General features: G+C 40.8%; 1 protein-coding gene across 2 annotated transcripts in view; it reads right to left on the minus strand.

The window, feature by feature from the left end:
* The window catches only part of gpc3 (glypican 3), a 133600-nt gene that overhangs the window by 28491 nt on the left and 82025 nt on the right, over nt 1–23084 (minus strand). For both annotated transcript variants that reach the window (XM_085288498.1, XM_085288488.1), the window contains exons 4-6: nt 9832–9971; nt 9227–9352; nt 3992–4103 (exon numbers count right to left, since the gene is read on the minus strand). In XM_085288498.1, the coding sequence (XP_085144624.1) occupies nt 3992–4103; nt 9227–9352; nt 9832–9971 (378 nt within the window). The remainder of the gene's footprint in view (nt 1–3991; nt 4104–9226; nt 9353–9831; nt 9972–23084) is intronic.

The following is a 23084-nucleotide window of genomic DNA, read 5'->3' on the forward strand; positions in this document are numbered from 1 at the left end:
TCAACTGGTTCAGGCGTGAGAAAACGCTGTTTTATAAGCTGAGGCGACCGGCTCTGAATTTTTTCCTCTTCTTATTGTGTTTAGTTTAGCCTCACAGAGGCACAAAGGCAAGGGGTCCCCTGCCAAACTGTCTCTGTATCTGCTGATACTTTGATCAACACTGACAACGTGAGAAATGACACATTTCCGCCGCATAGTTGCATTTCACGGGGCCATCGTCACGGAGCACTTAAGAGTCGAGGAATGAAACATCAGAGGGATTAAAGTTGGAAGGAAGTCGATTTTTTGAGGGGTCCCACGTTCCCTCTCGCTCTTGGAGAATGTATATTTTACGACACAGTCTTACATACTATGGTCTGGGACCGATTCACTGCTTGAAAGTGGGTCAGAAAGACCTGGAAGAACCGCTGATCATGTTCGCTGCTCCAGCCAAAAGGAGAATAATGTTCATTCAAATGGAAAATGTGCACAGGAGAAAAAGAGCCTTATAGGATTTGCAGAGGACTGTATGCAAGCGACCCCTGTCCAGCATGCAGAGCTGAATGCATATCCAGGACTTACATGTGCACATTCATCTGAGCACGATCGTCTGTGAATACTGCAGGTTTTAATCAACATGGCACTCCGCTGTTTGCCTTCCTGGACCATTACGCAACATTACTATCTCACCGTTGGCCTGTCCTCATACACTTTGCATATAAACAGGGCAGATGAAAGTAATTATCTGTGAGCCATGGCCCCACTCTTTCATATCACATGGTTAATTAGTTGCTTTTAGCCCTGCATCATCTGGAACTGTCGGTCTTTCAACTGGCGGGGAGGCGGAGACCTTGTAAAACTGCTTTTAACTGAACAACATCACTTTCTCCAGTGCCCTCGGTGGTTGTTTACAATATGCAAGCGGAGAGCAGGACCATGAAATGCGGTGTATACTCAATAAACATTTAGCAGGATTAGAAAGTATGTTTAGGGCTGTGCCTCTCTGTTGAAGAGCGACTTGATCCTTCCCTGTTGGCAGGTATCCTTTCAAACATATTAGCATTGTAGCTCTGGGTATGGTTATGCTGCCAAGTCACTTGGTACACAACTTGGTTTCAGATTTGAAATTTGGCAAATTGTTATTCTTGGCTTCCCAAAGGAAGGATCCCACTGAGTCTGGCAACTTTTTTTAATTAGCAGGTAAAAGTATGTATGCATTCATGTGTTTCGTTAGGTATGTCGAAGGACTTTGACGATCCCCTTCTTTTTCTTCTAGCTCAACCAGGGGGTTAACATTTGTGGCTGGGAGTAAAGTCTGGCCCCTAATGGACGGACAATTCTATGCAGTCTGTGAAAACTTGAATACATTGCAAGTAGCAGCCAGGCATTGCTAATCATTGATCATTAACTGATAATCAGCAAGTGTGAGCAGTTTGGTTTTTGCAGTTTCCTGGTCTGAAGCGTTCAGATATGTGGACAGTCCAGCAAATTCACCCCTGAACAAGTCTGGCCTGTTTGGAAGGGTTGCCAGGAGAAAGCCTCCTCTCTCCAAAAAGAGCATGACAGCATGGTTTATATTTGCAAAGCTCCATCTGAACAAAACACAGGACTTCTGGAACAATGTTGTTTGGACACACGAGACCAAAGTGCAGATGTTTGACCGTAGTGCACAGCGCCATGTTTGGAGAAAAGCGAACAGAGCACATCTCTTACCAACTGTCAAGAACAGTGGTGGAGGGGTCAGAGTTTGTGCTGGGTTTGCAGCCACAGTATTCTAGAAATTAAGCCCATTATTAACATCACTCTACCAGTTTATTGGTTGAGCTCCCATACTAACATGCCACCCCCCCCACAGTGGCAATAATAAACATTAGATCTATTACCATGTTAACAACAACGTCAGGTAAATGGACATTGTGCAGATTAGCAGTTTTATTGTGTCTCAGAGCTCCAACTAAAGCAAAAGTAATTTTATTTTTATGAAAACGAATTAGTTTCATATGTTTTGATAAGAGATGTTACAAGAAAATTACAAATTACTATCAAGATAAACTCGGTGAGTCATCTTCCCCTAAAATTCCAATACTTTAAACTTCTCAGTGGGCTGATTTACAGCAGGACTGTTGCAGCAGATTGCACAACATTACAAGGTGTTCCTGTCATTTTGCACGCCCAAGTATAATGGTGATAGGATTACACTAATATTTTTAAAACCAATTTCTGCAACAAAAGGGGGGAGGGAAAGCATGGCTGTGAGCCATGAACAGTTTTACTGCACATGAAATATGCAATCAAGTGCAGTCATTCTTTTGTCAGATGTTAATCCAGGCCATTGAAGTTAAGATCTGAAGGGAAGGGGAGCCGAAGCAGAAACACGCTTGACTCTGCTGCACGGTCATCAGATATGAGACTAAAAGCTCCCTTGCGAATGGTCAATCTGCATAAATATTAACCGATTGTGTAAACAGAAGAAAAACCCCATAAATGTCCACATGTTTGCCACATCATCAGTGCAACATGCGAGCCAATTAGAAATGGAAATTAGGTTACTGAGAACATATGACTTGACTGAGTTCATGCTTCCAAGGGATTGTCTCAATATCTATAACACAATGAGCTCAGTCATTTCACTAAACTGCATTTTCTTGCAAAATCTCATCAAAAGCCTATCAGGATGGTAAACAGTCTGCACTGCAGCAGCTCTGCTTGTAATCATATGGCTACAATTGTTTATCTGTGCCGATGCAGGAAGTTTTGAAAGACTTATTACATTAAAGGGTATGTCCTGTGTTTTTAAGCTTACAGGATAATTCAGGTTTATTACAGCTTGGCTTTTATTTTGGTCATTTTGGCTCTCACTCCTACTTATAATAATAGTGTACAAAATTCCTCCAAAGAAGGCTGAAAGGGCAAAAAATGCACAGTCAGGTGATCACACTGATTTTACACTGAAATTATTACACAAAACATCCATCCTGGTCTCTGCACTTAGGGATTATTATTGACATTTTATGCTTTCTTTGCGTTTTAGCACCAAATAAAATGGTTAAACAGTTTTTCTTTCCCCAGTGAATGTCAGGAACTTTCTCTGGTGAGTCCAACGTCTTCACAGCTCACAGAAAAGATGGCCAAAGCTATAAAAAAAATAAGACCCACATTTGAATGAGCGTTTAAACTGCCCAACGTATGTAGAGCCAGGATGAATCAGGTATGAAGGCAGCAGGCGGCGTCTGACACATATGAATGAAGTAATACTGTGGAAGTAAATGATAGAATTAGTTTCAACCCACAGCCCTCTCAATTTTGTTTTTTCTTGAGGCTCTCTGGTTGTCAGCGGGGAGTGCAGAAGGGTCCGGAGCTACTTCTTAGATCTCCCAGATTCCCTTTTAAACAGGGGAATCCACCTTGACAGGGCTACAACATCCTAAAGCTCAAACAGACTCGTGTTAACATGCACACATATGTGTGTATGCATGCGGGAGGGGGCGAGGGGTAGTCAGCTAGAAGTGTTGACAGCTACAAATGCAACCACCAAGAATCAGGAAGTGCCGGCAGATCTGTGGGCTGATACGTGAGTTCGATCCTGCATCTCTGAACAAAGCCAGCCTGCCCCGACCGTGGTTTACATGCCAGCGGAAGTGGTGGGAAAAAAACAAGGGCTTCGGCCTTGATGACAGCTGGGCCTTTTGTGGATGGAGGACACGCATCCTTTCATATTCTGGCTGCCATGCGGGAGAATTTGTGTCCAGGAAGAGCTTTTTTTTAAAACAGTTTCCAGTCACAAGTGTTTTGTTGTGTTTTAAAAGGGCAAAATAGTAAACAAAACATCCTTATTTAAAATCTTTACTTGGCTTGTGCTGACCCCCACAGGAGCTGCAGAGCAGGGCCTCCAGCAGCTTGGGAATCAGTGTCCAACTGTGAGCCAAGAAGCAGAGCTAATGGGAGAGTGGACTATCCCACCTCTGCAGAGCCGGAGCTATAACCATGAAGGAAATAAAAGAGCACAGCTCACCTGGTTGATGTGTTTGAGTTTGTCTATGATCTGGCTGATGACCGGCTCAGGCGGCTTGTTGCTCCTGGACTCGGAGCTGGGGTGCAGTCGTTTTAGGCCGGGCCCAGGATATCTGAAAGGACGGGAAGAAAATGCTTAAATAAGCCTTATGTTTATGAAACTCTGAAGAGCTTCAGTGACTTCAGGCTAAGGTACCTTTGTGGAAGACACAAACAGGGATTTATCACCATCTAGTGTTGATAAGAGGAATCTCAGGTCTTCTGGATTTTAGTTTCCTGAGCTAAAAAACTCATTTGTCAATGAGCTCTGACCAAAGAACCAACTTTTCCCTCAATGGAGAAGCTACAGCTACAAAACCAGAGGCGGGTTGATATTTATCCAAGATCTGCTGTTTAAAGACAGCTTAATGCTGTTAATGTAGTTATAAAGGCTGCAATTCATCACTCATCACACGCTAACTCTGAACATCTGCCTTTAAGAGGCAGGCTGTTACATTACCACCTTCTTTGACATTTTTAAGTGTTTCAAGGGTGCCGACAACATCCCCAAAGATCTTGAACTATCATGTAAAGTTTGGCTGCTGATTAATTTCATGCACATTATCTGCTCAGTTAGTAGCTTTTTAATCATCTGAAGTTAATAAGAGAACATTAGCAGAGATGTATTTTTGCCCTGCTTTAGCTGTGAGGGTATATTTAGGTAGAAGTAGCACACGGGCAGGCTCTTACATGCATAAATGTACGACTGAGGAAGTGCTGCTCTGTTTACACTTGTGTACACTATGAAGAGGAGGAGCTGGGATGTCTGAAAGGTAGATTTCTTCACAGCTGTTCTTTCATGTTGAGACTTTCCTGCAGGTGTGGTTTTTTTTTTCACTTCTGACAGTCCCAAGGGTTTAACCCCTTCCTCACCGCACGCTCGGAAGGATGAGACCGGCTAATTCTGCTTGACTGAGACGAGCACGTTTAGGTGAACCTGAATCAGACATCTCTCTCAGGTGCCGCAGTGGATGTCACGCTGCAGCGTAAATGTCGTCTGCCGTGTTGTTGTAAATGTTTGAAAAGATGAAGGACGAACTATTTTAGAGGAAGTAGATTAGCGAGAGCGAAAAAGGGGCCTTGAAAAAAGAATCTGTGCACATGTGTGTGTTTGTGTGTAAAGTATGAGGTCATCCTTTGTTCTCTCTCTTTTAAACAGCCCTGTGGGCACACTCCCCCAACACACACTCACACACACACTCACACACACACACCTATGAGCTGCCGTCTCTTTTCATCAGTCTTTCATTCTCCTCCAAGTCAGACTTTTCATTAAGCTCAAATTACATTTCCCCAGTTATTTATTCTTCTTATTATCCATGATCTCATCCCTTCTTCGCTGCTAATTATCACATGAATAATGGAAAAACGTGTGATCACTTAAGCAGAGGAAAAGAGGAAATATGGTTAAGAGGAGGGAGGATTAGGACGGGGAGATTTTGAGTGACGATAAGAAGCCGAGGCAGGTTAGTGTTTCACATGATAAGTGCCTGTCAGATAATTTTACCACAATATAATTTAGCGTGTCTCACCGTTAAACCGTTTTTCACCGCCGATAGTCTCAGTTGTCGACTCTCGGCTCGTTATCCAATCCTGCTTGTGTTATTGTTCGCTGCCAGCAGAGCTGATCACATCGCCTCATGCTTGCGATAACTTAATCTAATGTAACACCAATTACCACGCTGCCATTAGGTCCAGTGTGAGGCTGCCATCTCTCGCAGCAAAATAACCCGCAGAAGTAGAAGAACATGTCCTACTACAAGCCACATTCACACACACACGTTTATACAAACACCTTTTTCTGTGCCTAAGAATCTTGTCTAACACACACAAACACAGACACACACGTGATTATTGACACTGTTCCTTTGTTTTAATGTCGCACTGAGAAAACACAAAATTCAGAGTTCATACAAACAGCTGTGATGGAGCAGCGGGTGGGTGAACTTAAGTCTCATTAAAGTGGGCGCATTATGCTCTATACTTTTATTTTTGGAGCGCTGCATGATTCTAACTTCAACATAATCCTCATTATTCTTTAATCCTCAATCCTTCCCTTTCCTTTAAACTAAATTAAGCCAGATTTCTTCCAACTGGCTGACCCCTTGTAAATGTCAAGTTTGAACAGCAGGTGGGCGGAGTTGCTTACTTTACATCATCAGTAGCTCCGCTCTTCTGTACTAATGTATCATTAAAATGGTGGTAAAAACTGACACAATTATGCACTCGTTTTATTCATCCTAGCTGCCGTAGCAACAGTACAACGCAGCAGGTTTCAAAAAGCGGTGCACGACCGGCAGAAAGTGCTGCAAGCGACAGTCTGACGTTAACTTTGTCATACGGTGCCGTTCACATGGCAGGTACAAACGTTCTTAAAGCCTTAGCTTTTATTGTACATATGCTGAAATCATTGAACCACTGACCATTTGTAATATGAGCATCCACCTCAGTAACAGCATATTCACATGGGAGACTCTAAGGGAGAGGATAATGGTTCCCTTTTAATGGCTCCTTGAAACGACTTATCTCGATTCTTGGCCAGTCTGCACTGGTCCAGGTTGAACTTTCTCAGAAATTGTTGATGGATTGCCGTAAAATTTGGTTTTGCTACCCTACATGCAAAGACGAAACATGACACTGACTATGAAGCTCGCGTTGCCTTAACTTTAAACCATGAGGTTAATGTTTGAGGGTGGGGTGAAATTGTTCTAGCTGACGGAGGTACTAAATCATTTGCTTTAAATCAACTGTGACTGAAAAAACATATATACAGATATGCATTATTGTGTATGATGTCTTTGGGGCCACAGTAATTCTTACATGTACCACATCACATCAGCTGTCATGAATTCAGTCGAGTCTGTCAGAGTGTGACAAACCATTTCTGCTTTTTATTGACCCAGTTTGGCACTAATGGCATTTCTTCCTTGTAAAGAAAAGTTGGGGACTCTGATTACACAATTAGATTAAATCTGCTGAGGGAATTCATGTTTTCCTCAGAAAGAATGGAAATACCTTTGGTGATGCTTCAACTTTCTTCACCTCTTTAAGTAGAACCAGTTTTTAAAAATAAATTTGATACAAGCTTAAAACTCTGAACTTTCCCATTAGGCTCTGTTATTCTTTAAGTGTCTATATATCTAAATAGCATTGCCGCTGGCAGAGTGTTAGCATAAAGAGTCGTATCTGACTCAACTCAAGGCCTCACAAGACATTTAGCATAGCATGTGCTGTAGGCTCTCAGACAACTATAATTTAACACAATGCTAAAGGATGACAGTGGGCACGGAGCATGTGGCAGCCACTGAGGCTGAAAACAGAGTTGAAGCCCCAAAAACTGCAGTTCCTTTAGTGGCCACTTGAATCCGGCTCCCATCCATGTGGATTTAGGCTTACAGTTGGGCTGTGACCTAGAACTCGACTCCACCTATCTGTGTTATACTGCTGGTGCCTGTTGCAGCAAGTGTCTGTGCTTCACGGGTGCAGCTTGCTAGCTAAGCTGGCTAGGGACAGCTAACTCGCTAACTTAGCACTCTATCTTTATGTCCTTTCTCCTGTTTTCATCTCACTCTACCTCCTTCACTACATCCATGAATCTTCTCTGAGGTCTTCTTCTTTTCCTCCTGTCTGGAAGCTCCATCTTCAACACCTTTTCTCCAGTATATCCCTCCTCTGCACATGTTCAAACCTTCCCAGCTTGATAGTCTCATTTCTACTGCTGTCCATTCTGGTCACTCCCATCTCCAAACCATACATTGCATCAGGTCTCACTACCACCTTGTAAACCTTAACTTTCAGTCTTGCTGCTATCCTTCTGGACCACATTTGCTTATTTCTGGCTGCAAAAATCAACATGGCAGCAGCTGAAACTCTTTAAATATGATATCTGCTGACCTCCTCTCAGTCTCCATCGTCACAATCCCCAAAATGAAACATTCACGGTCGACACCGAATCTTATCTTTGAATCAATTATCACACACACATGAATTTACACTGTCAGTAGATCCAAAAGAGGAATGTTTTGAGTTGATACGGCGTTACGTTTTTATCACAGTTAGCACGGTAACACTCTTTGATGTGGTGAAAAGTGTTCCTCCTCTGATCTGGCTTCCAGGTGTGATGGTAAACAGAGCCCGATAACAGGCGCCTCATTTAGCTCCACAGATCACTCCTCAAGTATCAGAGACATTCAGCACCCGACCCCTCCAGTGCTTATCCTCCCCACCCACCCGGTCTAAATTTATCTGCATGAGACAATGCACTGAATGAATGCCACATTTGGCTCTGAAGAAGGTCCTATCTCAGGAGATAATGGAAGATGATCCAGAACAAATCTCGAAGTGAAAATGCACCAGAGTGAATCTGCAGACATATGCCCTCGCAGGTGACATGGAGAATTGCTTGCCGCGAGACACTGTAATCTCTCCATCATTTTGTCTCCTGTTCCTGCCTCCCCTGCACCTTCCTGTCGCACTGCTTGGTCCAGCTTGTAATCATCCCCTCAGGACAGCTCTGCCCCCTTGCCAGCCTGATATCTCCTCCTCAGACTCGGGTTCTTTTTTTTTATATCTTTGTGCAAGAAGTACTGAACTTATTCTCCTTCATCCTTGGGAACTTAAAACATCCCCCAGTGCTTTTATACTAGAATTTGTGCATCTACACTGATTTAATTCCACACATGATTTAAAAGCCTAAAAATCCTATGATATCTGTAACTATGTGAGCCAAATTGAAATCGGGGCCAGCTGACGGTGCAGGCGGAAAGAGCGCTGAGAGTTGTGATGTGTGAAGCCAAAGGACAGGGGTGAAATGAAATATTGTGGAAACCGAATGCTGTTCTGCGGGGTGCACAGGAGGCGCTGGATGAAGGAGGAGAGAGCGATCGAAACTGCAATTAACTAAGCGAGAAGAAGGTGACAGTGTTCCTGACATTAATAACATCCCATAGAGCCAAAGTCAAGATTTACACTCGCACTCAGTGGGTGAGACGGTGGGAGTGGGGGGGCCTTGTGGGAAGCTCATCAGCTCTGGGAAAACTTGCCCTTCAGTTCACCTACACTCCTAGATGTGAAGCTAGAGGGCTGGGAATTCAAGAATGGGAGCAAAGTGTTTGCATAAGCGATCATTTAGAGAGAGCCAATAAACTGTGAAGTGCTGATTCGCAGTCTGCAAACAAAAACCAGACCCCCGCCTTACCTGTCTGTCATCTCCTGCCCGTTCCAGCAGAGGGAGTGGTTCACTGGAGCAGGCTCGCGGCTGCATAAGGCCTCCCCGAGACCACTATAAAAGGAGCTGAAGCCTCTCAGGCTGGTTATGAAGTCCCTGAAACACAAAGGCAAAGAATACAAACGTCAGTTAACACCATTGTTAGTGAGCGGAGAAGAAAACAGCAGCGAAAGGAGGCAGGGAAAGTGCAAGAGAGGGAATTCATCTTGATAGCAGCGAAAGCAACTCGATTAGATCCCCCTGGAGAAGGAGAGAATAAAAGAGGCCAAAATGAGCAGTGTCTCTATTCCTAATTGACATTAATCTGGCCATTGTGCTGCTGAGGCCAGCAGCCCCCGCTGGGCGTCATTACACTGTTCATTAAGCCTGTTACTGCATCAGAAGTGCTAAAAAAAAATACTCAAGCGGAGAGAGACCGAGCCAAAGCATCGCGCGCAAGCAGGAGCGGACCTGTCGACAGCGTCAGGGGCAATATTTGTCTGTCAGGGAAAAATATTGCCCCCATGGCACCCTGGAGAGACAGAGAATCGCTTCATCATAGGAAGAGGTCTTGTCCTGGCGCCCGATTTCCTCACCTGCGGAGGTCTGCCAACGTCTCGTCGGGGTCCGAGGATGACGGCTGAGCCCCACGGGCTGCGGCGGCCGGAGGCTGGGACGGAGGGGATCCGACAGAGCGAGAGGCCCGCTGAGGAGTTTGTCCGCACATCCCGCTCACCTGCCCAAGAGAGAGAGGAGATTAGAAAGGAAGATCTCACTTCTCCCCAGAACCTCTTCATCACCACTTATGTGGCACTGTATCCACTTCCTGCTCCTAAAAGCCTCTTCATTCAAGCAGCGGTGACACTGCAGACGGTACGAGCCTGTCAGTACCAAACTGCCGGCCTTACTCAGCTGAGCGCCTCTGCAAATTGTCATCTGTTTGGAATTGTTTATTTTTGGGAGGGATGAAAGCACCGGGATTTGCATAACAAACAAGTCATTGTATCCTCTGCCAGCCATGTTCGAATTTGTAATCATAACACTCCAAAAAAAAAAAAAAAAAACCCTCCAGCCTCTCATTTTGCTGCTTCTTTCCTGTATAAATGCCATTGTGTTTCACACGAGAGACAACATAACAATAATAAATAAGGAGTCCTTCTCTGTCTCTCAGAGATAACGGACCTGGCACATTCTTTTCAGGTGCAATAAAAATGCAAATGGCTGTTAATGTTTAGCTTGTGGTTTAATGATTTGCCCGTGGTTTAATTTCCCTGGGGAATACTGGCAGGGCTTAATTCTGCCATGTAATGTTAACAGCTAATTGTGCCCAGCTCCCCTTTAAGTGAAAAGGCTGGCATCACTGCCGCTGAATACTGATGGGATCCGATAGAGCAGCGACGGACATCTTCATCTGGAGCTAACCGAGGCCACATAACACACACACACACACACACACACACACACACACACACACACACACACACACACACACACACAGAAATGCATGCATGCACACAGATCTTTTCAGCATAAACAAAAATGAATCATTTCATGCAATGATTCATTTTTGCATAATGCACCTAATCCCATTAACATGATAAACACACACGCCTACATAATATACTCTTTGCAAGCACTTGCATATCTTACAACAGTGCATGCGCTCATTTATCGCACGCGTGCTGACACACTGAAATGCTGATCGGCTGCAACACGGAACCATCAGGGTTAATCAATACAGCCTTGTCATCCAAGGATGGTGTTAGAGACTCACACACACACACACACACACACACACACACACACACACACACACACACACACACACACACACACACACACACACTCCTGACAGTCACAGATGGCTGAGTTCTCCTGCACTAGGCATTTACCAACACACAGCTTCCCTGACTAGCCATCTTCCCTACCGTGTGCTTAAGGGGATATAACACACACACACACACACACACACACACACACACACACACACACACACACACACACACACACACCTATTTGAGCTCATTGCTTCTCCCACCCCACTCTCTCCTTCCACATCTTCCTCTCGTGCGATACTTTTGTTCTCGTGCGCCTGGAGCAATTGCCGGTGCTTCCACGGGCCATGATTAATGTGATCGGAGCTGCGTTTCTCCTTTTTGTTTGAGCATTCTCGGGAAGCCGTAGGGAAGTTGTGGCACAAGGGAGAGGACTGATTCAGCACGCACGCCAACACAGCCCCACCCCATCCCCGCCGATTGTTTTCCGGATTCTTCAAGGAAGGGGCTCATTAGTGGGGTATTAATATTACCCAGGGCTCGACTAACACAACCAACAGGAGAGTTGGATAAAGTCTGCCTCAGCGGGACAGCTCAGAAATATCTGCACACTTTTATCTGCACCGGGCAGCCTGTGCCTTTCTCTCAGAGGAAGAGAGGGGTGCTGGCGGCCAGTAGTACGAGTCACACAAACCTCGCAGCCCACACTTGGTTGCACTGGCACACCTGCATTTTGGGCTCAGCATGTGCAAACATGGTGTAGAGATGCACCGCAAACAAATCAATGGAATTGCACACAGCGCTGGGACTAATGTGAGATCGGGCTTTTGCTTTCATTATGATCGCGAGGAGTTTTTAATAAGCAAACGGTTTCAGGAGCAAAGACGATACTATCAGTGTTATAGGATGGCACGATGCCACGCACAGCTGTAACAACATACTGGAGAAAATTTAGTGAGTAATGCTCGTGCTCCAGAGAAGTCAAGGCTCAGGGGACAGACTGAGTCAGCACTCAGCCCCCATCCTCCTCCTGTCACCAGCATAGAAACTAACTTTTGCTGAAATACACACTGTACACAGAAAAAAAAAATCTGGATTGTCTATAAATTCATGCTTTTATGTCATCTTTGCATTATTGTAATGCCCTTTTTAAAGAGGTATCAATCATAAATCAATGAATAGACTTCAAACTGTTCAGGATGCGGCGTCAAGGTCAGTTTTAACGAGTCTATGATGGCTGCTCGTTTGTTTCAGAATTGATTTTAAGATTTTACTGACTCCTTTTAAAGCCCTTCACGGCCTGGCTCCAGAGTGCACACTAGAGCTGCTGTTCTTGTGCCGACCTGTGTGCAGCCTGAGATCCCGCTAACTGTTCCAGCCTCACGTTTAAAGATAAATGGCGATCGAGCGTTTTCTGTTTGGGCTCCTCGATTGTTGAACGACCTGCCAGACTCACTCTGGCCTACTTGGTCAGTGGCTTCTTTTAAATCACTATTAGAAACCCATTTATAATGCAGGGCCTTCTCATAAATTTGATGATAGATTTTATGTCCTTGACATGCTCAGCTTACCTTTGTTTTTGTTTGTTCAACTTTTTATTCATTATTAGGGAGTCACATTGATTTTTATATGTTACACTTGCATGGGCTTTTTTAATTGATATGCAAATTTTCATTTTTAATAATTCATTTCTATTTTTGTATAAACTTTATGAAGAAATTGGCTAAATAGTGTAGCTGTCACGTTCCTGCGTCTGTTGACCCAGCGTTTCAAGTTTTAGTTTTTTTGGATGTTGATGTTTATGTTTAAGTTCCTTAAGTTAGCTTCATTTGTTTATTAGATTTCCCCTTGTGTTTTCTACCCCTGTATTTAAGCTTCCCTCACCCTTTATGTGTTTCATGCTGTGTGTCCTATGTTATCACATTCGTGTTGTCATGTCTGCATTCCACTCTGTTTCCTGTTTTATTGTGAAAGTCCTTGTCCTATGTGCAGTGTGTCTAGTTTTGCTTCCCCTTGTCCATGTTCCATGTATCTTTGTATCCACACCAAGTTTCATGGTTTGGTATTTTTATGTTTATCTTCAGTTTCCCCAGTTTAGGTTATTGTTTAGCTTCACCTCTGACTTTTGTTTTGTAATCTTTTCCCAGCCTTAATAAATGGCTCGCTTTCTGTTAAGTTTTCTTCCACGTTCCTTAGTGTCTGCATTTTGGGTCCTCTTCGTCACTCCATACTGTCACAATAGTGGTTTACACTTTTATCCAACCTAAGTAAAAGATTCCTGGTTTGATGCCAGGAGGAAACACAAATTCCTTTGGAATTATGTCAGGAAGGGCATCTGGAAAGGAGCTGAAATTAGCAGTTTTTTGTTTTTAATTTAAGGAAGTAAACTTTTTTAGATTAAGAATGTCAGAGACAAATAACATTAACTTTCTTTTAACCCTAGGAACCTCTCACTGCGAGCCAACAGTGCTAAACATGCTTTGTTGTCAATTTAATTTATGTCTTTACATGAAAATATCTGGTTTCAAATGAATCTCCTTTTGTTCAACACAGAGGAAATCATGCGTGCTCAGTGAACACATCATCAAATCAAATCAATTTATTTATATAGCACTTTTCACAGGATAAATACCACAAAGTGCTTCACAGTAATATAAAACAGAAATGCATAAAATAAATTAATAATCAAACACACAGCACAAGTCTGTGCTGTGTGTTTATTTGTGCTGTGCTGTGTCATTTATTTAGCCAATCTAAATAAATGAGTCTTAAGCTGATTTTTAAAAGAATAAATACAATCAAGGCAACGTAATGATGGAGGGAGAGCATCCCACAACCTGGGGGCCACCGCTCTAAAAGATCTATCACCTCTGGTCTTAAAACGAGTTTGTGGGACTCCCAACAGCCTTTGATTAGATGATCTCAGGCTGCGAGATCATCATCGCTATCATCTGAGTTATCATAACAAATGTTTCCAGATTAACAAGAAAACTATTTCCTCTCTATTTTAATCTTATTTAATCAATTTTTATTATTATTTTTACCATCATCGAGTCTTTCGGGCTGAAAGATATTGTCGGACTTGGGTTTGATTCAAAAGTTTTGCTTGCGTCAGTCTTTGCTGGCTGACTCACAACCACAGCCAAAGATCTGAAGTCGCTGTGATTTAAAGTGGCTGTGATTAACCGTAGCTGTGGTTACTATTAGAGCGCATTTAAAATCCTTTTCTCTTAGCAAACTATTTCAACTTGTGGAGTTCAGGTGTTACAATATTAATTGTGGCTCCTGAACCATGAGTGCAGCTCACTACACATGCACGTTAGTGTTTCTTTCACTGGCCCCGACCTTGGTTTATACACAGACAACAGACTTCAAATAAGATAACTCATTTTTCATTGGCACATTATAAACCAATTGACGTATCTTTTATAACTGTGAGGTCTCTCTTAATAAATTCATGGCTACAAGGTTGTAGGATTAGGTGTCTTTAAGGCTACGTTCACACTGCAGGTGAAAGCGCATCAAATCCGACTTTTTTGACCCTATGCGACCCATATCCGATCATGCTATGACAGTGTGAACGGCGCAAATCCGATATTTTCAAATCCGATCTGGGTCACTTTCGTATGTGGTACTGAATCCGATACATATCCGATGTTTTAGAAAGCGACTGCTGTGTGAACGGTCAGGTCGCATTAAATCCGCCTTTTACGTCACCGACACAAGACTGAAGCCAATTATCAGCGCCAGAGAAGACATCGCGAACGCTTCCTGGCCATCCAGTGTAGATGTCAGTGAAACTGTTGGGAAGACAACGTTGGAGAAACGTAAACATTTTATTTGTACTGTATAATCTGCAGATTCTGACAGAAATCTGCAACCATCCTTTGAAGCACCGCTCCTCTCTTAAACAGCAATAAGGATCATTATTAGGTTATCTACATTATTATGTAAATAACAAAATAACTTAAAGCAAAAATTGGGAAACGTAAAGTCCGAAGTCTTCATATTAACGGCCATCTGTCAAACAATATTGTTTGCTCTGGGTCTAAACACACCGCGTTGTGTGTGACGTCTTCTTTTGCGCATGCGGCCGCTTTGAGCGTTCACACTAGAGCGCGTTTGCTTTCGCATTTTATTTGTAGTGTGAACACGCAGACAAAAAATCGGATTTGATCAAAAAATCGGAATTGAGCATTAAGACCTGCAGTGTGAACGTAGCCTTAGTTTGTGACTATTACCCACATGTTCCCAGACCATATCACAACCATAACGTGCTAACGTGCACAAAATTCAACGATTGAGAGCTTATTAGGTGCCTGTTTTTTTTTTTCTGAGAATGAAAACAGCCCGTCAGCTCACATTGGTTCTTATCTGTATATATCTGGTCAGAGGCTTGGATTTTATGAAGGAAGAGCTTTACAGTGAAGCAATTGCTCACACGGTAACGCTGATGTTTATCAGGCTCTGTGTTTGAAATGAGTATGACAGAAGCAACCTAATGGCTTCGGGGGGGAAATGTATTGTTATGCTTGCATTTTATTTAGGAAAAACATGTACTGAGGCTTTTTTTAACAGATTTGTCAGGAACGAAGCTTTTCCTCTTTACACTGCAGTCACACCTGAGATCGTCCTTTAACTGATCTGGTTTCTTTCCAGCACAGAAAAAAACGTATTTTTGTCAAACATGTTCAAGTTACAATTACAACAGACGTGAGCAAGCAAATCCTTCACAGCATAAGCATGCCCATGTTGACCCTGTGCTTGCATGAACTGTTAGAGAGGGGCATCGTTTAACCCGTCCTGCCAGCTGGTGTCATTTTCTCCCTCTCTCTTGAGCTAACGTTGCGTAGTTTTATGTGAGTGTAGGTTTCATTCGACATATTAAATGGTGATTAGACACTCCACTTTAGAGCTCAACTGACATTGGATTTTTTCAGACCAATAACAATTTTCTGATATGCTTTCTTGTAGACACGTGAAATATAAGCAGATTTCCCCTAACATTTGTTATGTGTAATTATTTACTAGAATAATACAACAATTCATTTTAAAATTAATTTTGTTTTATTGTCACTAATACATGGTTGAAGAGTATTTCTCCTGTCTTACTTTAACTTTTTAGTTTTTTTGCTTATTGGTCAATATAAATGCCGATACTATGGTGGCCCTGAGAGGCCAAATGCACTGCAACTTAAGAAAACACCACATAGGAAAACAAAAAACAAAAATGGAAACAGGAAAAGTAAAACAGAAATAGAAAAAAAGAAAACAGAAATAGAAAAAATGAAAACAGAAATAGGAAAAAAGATTTCCAAAAGCGCAAGGGAAGTGTTTCTGGGGAGAAAATAACCCGACGGACCAGTTGCAGGAACCAAAATGTGCTAAGAGTTGCGCTGGGAGACACAGAAGTGGAGGATCTATCGGTTTTGTGAGGAAAGAAAAGATGAGAGGTAAGTGTGTTAGCCTAACTATTAGCCTAAAAATCCGTCATCAGTATTATATGAATCATCAGATTAAAAAATACTTACCTAGCATGTTTTGGTTCCTGCAACTGGTCCGTCAGGTTATTGTCTCCCCAGAAACACTTCCCTTGTGCTTTTGGAAATCTCTTTTTTCCTATTTCCGTTGTGTTTTGTGTGCTTTTGCAGCGTTTTTCTTAATGCTGGTGTTTTCTTAAGTTGCAGTCCGTTTGGACTCTCAGGGCCACTGTACGATACGGACATATCAGCAAATGTCTAATATTAGACTGATATATTGGTCGGGCTCTACTTAATTTCTTGCATTTTGATGAACTTTTATTAATTTACAGTGAACTGTTAGTACGTAGATTTTGACATTATTTTATAGTGGAAATGTATAAAAAAAATCATCACTTTTCTATTATTATTATTAATTATTCTTTATTATTGTCAGATTTTCTCATTTCTGTCTGATATCACTGTTGTGATCTCAGGAGGATTTCAGTAGCTCACGTGTGTTTCCAGAAAATGTTATGATCACATTCAAAAGAATTTTCAAAAACATGTCACAGGTCCGTATTTCTCTGTTGTAGTGATCAATGTTAGGAATTACATAAAGCTCCGCTGTATGCCCGAGGCTGACTTATTAGCTTGATTCGCTAGCACAGCAAAACCTTAACCACTTAAAACATGATCCATTTTGAGATTTCTGAGAAGAGAAAGCATCCTACTATTGAACCTCTTCTTATTTTTTCTCTCCTTAATGGTTATCAGCCATTATACCAGAGGAGATGCTCTAAAGCTAACTGAGCTCATAAATCTCCCGCACGCCCTGTGACATCTACACTCGTGCTATCTTAGCATCACTCCTGCTCCTGACTCCTGTTTCTCGCTCTCACTGTAATGTGTGCCGTATAAATATCTACAGATATCTTTCAAAGGTGAAGCATCATTTTAAAAGTTCCAGCATGCTGACCTATTGGTGAAATTGCCCACATATACTGTCTGTGTTGCATTTTTTTTTAACTTTTTTTCAAATTAGCTGAGCTACTCCACAGTCTACCCTCTGGCAGTTCCAGAGGTACCCCAGGGGGTACATGTACCCTCTGGTTGGGACTTTCTGAGCCAGAGGTGAAGTGTGGGAAATGTGAGCAGTAATGTAAAGCGCACATGGACCAGTGAACACAGAAATCCCTTAGCAAAACTATCAGTGCTAAAAACACACAAGTGACTAAACGCTGAGCTGAAAGGAGGATTTTAATGTCTAAAACAGATAATGTACAGCTGACAGTTTAATTTAAAATGAAACTTGTTTGTGAATCACGCGTATGGAGACACTCTTTGGAAAAATGGATTTCACACTCCTGACTCACGGTGCTACTATTCCTGAAGCATTCGGAGACTGTGAAAAGCTATTAAAGCATGATGTATTTTTGATTTTATCAACACTGTCCCAATGCAGATCAAGGGGGTGGGGGGTGGGGGGGGGGTGTAAATCCTGATGTTTTATTCAAGTAAGATGGAAAACAAGTCCAAGAAATGTGATAGATGCCCCCTGCAACGAGGAGCTAATTGCCTGCATGGGGAAAGCATTTGATAAATGGCTCTTTAGTGAGAAGGATGTTGTTCAAATTGAAATTTGTATCCATATTATAAATAATTATACAACATACAAGTGATGACCAGAAAGGGAATTAGACTTAAAAGCCGAGTTGGTTTTGATTAATTTTTAAATTAGAGAATTAGTCATTTGTTATTAAAGCTCAGCTAAACAAACAAAAGCCTGCACAGGACCCGCCGCTGTTTCTGTCATTTCTTATTCATCTTTATCTTCTTCCTCCTTTTTATTTCTCTGAAATCCAGCCACCCAGAGTCATATAATAAAGAGTTTTGAAAATAAAGAGTATTAACTGTGGACAGTCTCTTAATTCTTTTCATGTATGCACATCAAGCACCCCGGCATCACCATTCGGTTGGAGTTAAACTATTGAACCATGTGCCTAGTTTTCAAAAACGAGGTACTGTTGGACTCCTTGGATCAAGCAGAGTTCAAAGCATTTCCATCACATTTTATCTCATGAAAAAAGAAAAAAAAATCATAATTTTTCTTCCCAATCTTTAGAAAAACCAGCACAGAGATCTTCAGAGCAAGCCTCATAAATGTCTCATTAAAGTTATCAAATCGATTTTTGAGCCACACACAGCCAATCACAATCACAGTGAAAAGTGGCAGACATGAAATGAGATCACAATCAAAGCCGTTCTGCAGTTTAGCAAAAGCAAACTTTGTATTGCTAGATCAAAAAAACAAAAAACGTCACTACTTGGAGGGTGCTGCAATAACTGGAAAGGTGTTAATTAGCTGGAAGTAATTCTTGTATCTGGTCAAATTGATTGATGTGACCTCCCCTTTGAATCAAAAAGGCCACAATTTTTTAACAACTGATCTTTAAGTCTCACAAAAACTATCAGACGGATTTTAGATTTTCAAAGCCATTTATCTGTTACAGCCAATCAATGACAACAGATGAGCCTCCAAACAGAATATGAGATTTGATGTTTTAACCCTAAACGCAGTGTCTGTAGGCACTTCTGCATAATCTGACCACTGCTCAGGTCATTGCAATAAGCAAGAACACACAGAAGATTTCCTATCAGAGCTTCCAGCCACGGCTTCGGTCTGATGCAATCTACAAGTTCAACTTGTGTGGAAAAAACATTGTTTTAATGAAAGTCAGTGGAACATTTTAATGTTTGTCAAACTTGACTGGTACTCTGCACACAATTCATTTAATTCAACTAGTAGTTAAAACAGCTCAAAATAGTTCAGACATGTTCCAACATGGCTGACCAGTAGCACAAGAAGAATTTTAGTTCAACTGCTGGGCTTCCTTATCATGGCTTACAGATACACACTCTCTAGCCTCTTTATTAGGTATGCCTGTTTGACTGCTTATTAATACAAAGATCTAATCAGCCAATAACATGAGAGCACATCAGTGGATTTAAGATGACCTGCTGAAGTTCAAACTGAGCATCAGAAGCGTTTACAGACAATGGTCTGAAAAACAAAATTTCCAGTGAGCCGCAGTTTCTGGCTGAAAATGTCTTGTTGATGTCAGAGCTCAGAGGAGAATAGATAGAATGCGGTGAGGCTTGTATGCTCTTCTGCATTCCCTGCTGTATGCAGAAGAGCTTCTAAACAACAAACTTTGAAGCAGATGGGCTTCAGCTGCAGAGGACCACAGCAGATGCCAATCGTTTCAGCTAAGAACAGGAAACTAAGAGTATAGTTCACACAGGCTCACCAAACAACAGAAGACTGGGAAAACACTGCAACATCTTTTATGCAAACAGCATAAAAGCATGGATCCATCCTACCTTGTGTTAATGTTCAGGTTGGTAGAGGTATAATGGTGTGGGCCACATTTTCATGGCAGACTTTAAGTCCCGTAGTACCAGCTGACCATCTTTTAAATGCCACAGCCTACTACAGTATTGTTGCTGATCTTGTCGTTATGCATAGTATCTCCTGATGGCTGCTCCCAGCAGGATTTCACAGCATATCACAAAACTCAAATCATATCAACCTGATTTCTTCATTTCATTTCATTCATTCATTTCATTTATTTATTCATTTTCAGGCACAACAAATACCTATATTGAACATAAAATACACAAAACAAAAAACAAAAATTGCCTGAAAAAGGAGTGGGACGAAGAAAACTTATTAAATCCCACCCCTATACTCACTCATCAACAAAAAAAACAATAAACTTCCCGCAGCTACGCCCATCATTGCATACAGACCCATCAACAGCTCCGGGCACATACAAGCATCTAAGCGGCAGCTCGCAACCAACAATTAGAGCCTTCATAACTGAATACAGAATATATAAATTATAAATTGCATTACCACAGGTAACAGGCAGTAATAACTACAAGTAACAGACACACATACATATACATACATATATATCTACACACACAAGTACATATATGTACATACATACGCACACTTTATTTTTTATTTTTTATTTTGGAATCCATACCAGCAGTGGTAAGAGGACAGACATTACAGAGCACACTAAAACCCATCATTGAGTATACTGTGACCAGACCAACTGTTTGTAGAGGAATTTAAATCTATGAATATTTTTGCATTGTTTCAATTGTAAACTCAGACTGTTCCAGATTTTCACACCACATACAGACACACAAAAGCCTTTACGGGTTGTTCGAGTTCTGGGTAATTTGAATTCTCCAAAGCCTCTCACATTATAAACCTTTTCTCGAATTTCAAATCTAGTTTGTAAATTTGCCGGTAAAAGTTTAGTAAAAGCTTTATACAAAATTATGGATGTATTGTAATTAACCAGATCCTGGAATTTAAGTAACTTTGCCTGAAGAAAGAATTTGTGAGTATGATCTAGATAACCAGCCTTGTGAATAATACGCAGTGCTCGTTTCTGTACTGTGACTAATGGATTAGTTGTATTTTTATATGTATTTCCCCACACTTCCACACAATATGTAAGATATGGAAGAACCAGGGTACAGTACAGAGTACGAAGTGCATCTTTATCAAGGAATTGTTTCACTTTGTTCAAAACTGGTTTTTATGTGTCTGATGTGGGGTTTCCATGAAATTTTGTTATCAATTATAACTCCCAAAAATTTGTTTTCACTCACATTATCAATTGGTACACCTTCAATGATAATTGGTAATTCTATATTATATTTTAAATTACCAAAAAACATTGCTTTAGTTTTATTTATATTTAATGATAATTTATTTATGTCCATCCATTTTTTTATTAATTTTAGCTCCCTGTTTACAGTCATTACAAGATCAGTATAATCATCGCTACTGAAAAATATGTTGGTGTCATCTGCGAACAGTATGAGTTTAAGTACTTGAGAAACATCAAAAATATCATTTATGTATACATTGAAAAGTTTTGGTCCCAACACTGACCCTTGGGGAACACCACATGCAATACCAAGTTTCTCTGAGTGGTAATGCCCTATGCTAACATATTGTTCCCGACCCGTTAGGTAACTTTTTAACCAGTTACCAGCTTTCCCTCGAATACCATATCTTTCCAATTTATCCAGTAAAATTGAGTGATTGATTGTGTCGAAGGCCTTTTTGAGATCAACAAAAATACCAACTGCATATTTATTTTTATCCAGTGTATCAGTAATTTCTTCTACTGCCTCAATTATCGCCATTGAAGTGGTTCTTTGTGTTCTGAAACCATACTGACCAACATTTATTATTTGATGTTTTTCAAGGAATTTTTCTAATCTTGAATTAAAAAGTTTTTCTAGAACTTTTGAGAATTGAGGCAGTAGAGAAATAGGCCTATAATTGGTAAAACTGTGTTTGTCATTACTTTTATATAGTGGTATTACTTTCGCAATTTTCATTTTTTTTGGAAAACAACCGGACTGAAATGATAAATTACAGATATATGTTAAGGGACTAGCAATATTCAGAATAACCTGTTTAACTACAGACATATTTATGTCATGATAATCCATTGAAGACTTACTTTTACATTTTAATGTGATATTTATTACTTCTTGCTCATTTGTAGCTGAGAGGAACAGTGAAAAGGGATTTGATTTTATATTACTGATATTTTCATTTTTATGACACGGGATGTCCGCTGCTAGTTCAGGGCCAACATTTATGAAGAATTTATTGAACCCATCGACAATATTACTCATGTTGTGATTTTCACCATTTGCATCAGTAAAATATTCAGGATATGATGTTCCAGAAGATCCTTGTTTAATTAAGTTGTTTAACACATCCCAAGTTCCTTTTATATTGTTTTTATTTTCATATAATCTTCTTCTATAATAAAGTTGTTTGCTCGTTCTTATAATATCAGTCAATTTATTTCTATATGCTTTATATCTTTGTTCCACTTCTTTTGTTTTTACTTTGATAAACTGTTTATACAGATTGTTTTTCTTTTTGCAAGCATTAATAATTCCTTTTGTGAGCCAAGGACTTTTTATCTTTTTTTTCTTTGTCATGTGTTCGTTTACAGGACAATGTTTATTGTACCACATAGTAAAAATATCTAGAAAATTATCATAAGCCTTGTCCACATCTGACTCTTCATACACCGAACTCCAATCTTGTTGTGCTAAATCGAAATTGAAGGCATGAATTGCTTCTTCATTTATTGTTCGCTTTGCTATCATGATCTTGGTACCTATTTTTTTTAAATCACAGTCACACAAAGTAAAAACTGGTAAGTGGTCAGTTATATCACAGACAAGCAGGCCACTATTAATTTGGAAATCCATGACATTAGTAAAAATGTTGTCAATAATAGTGGCGCTATGTGAAGTTATTCTGCTTGGCTTTGTTATTGTTGGATATAGTGATAAGCTGTACATTGTGTCAGTAAAGTCATCAATGGCTTTTAACCTTGTTGGATTTAGCAAATCAATGTTAAAATCACCACAGATAAATAGTAATTTTTGGTTCACCGAAGCAAACGTTTTTTCTATCCATTCATTAAAAGTGTCAATACTTGAACTGGGTGTCCGATATATACAACTTATTATAACATTTCTCTTTTTTTCATT

This window comes from Mchenga conophoros, linkage group LG2, assembly GCF_057382185.1.
Source record: "Mchenga conophoros isolate Kocher_MC1m ecotype Shallow Benthic linkage group LG2, M_conophoros_male_GT1.1, whole genome shotgun sequence".
Taxonomy (NCBI): Eukaryota; Metazoa; Chordata; class Actinopteri; order Cichliformes; family Cichlidae; genus Mchenga; species Mchenga conophoros.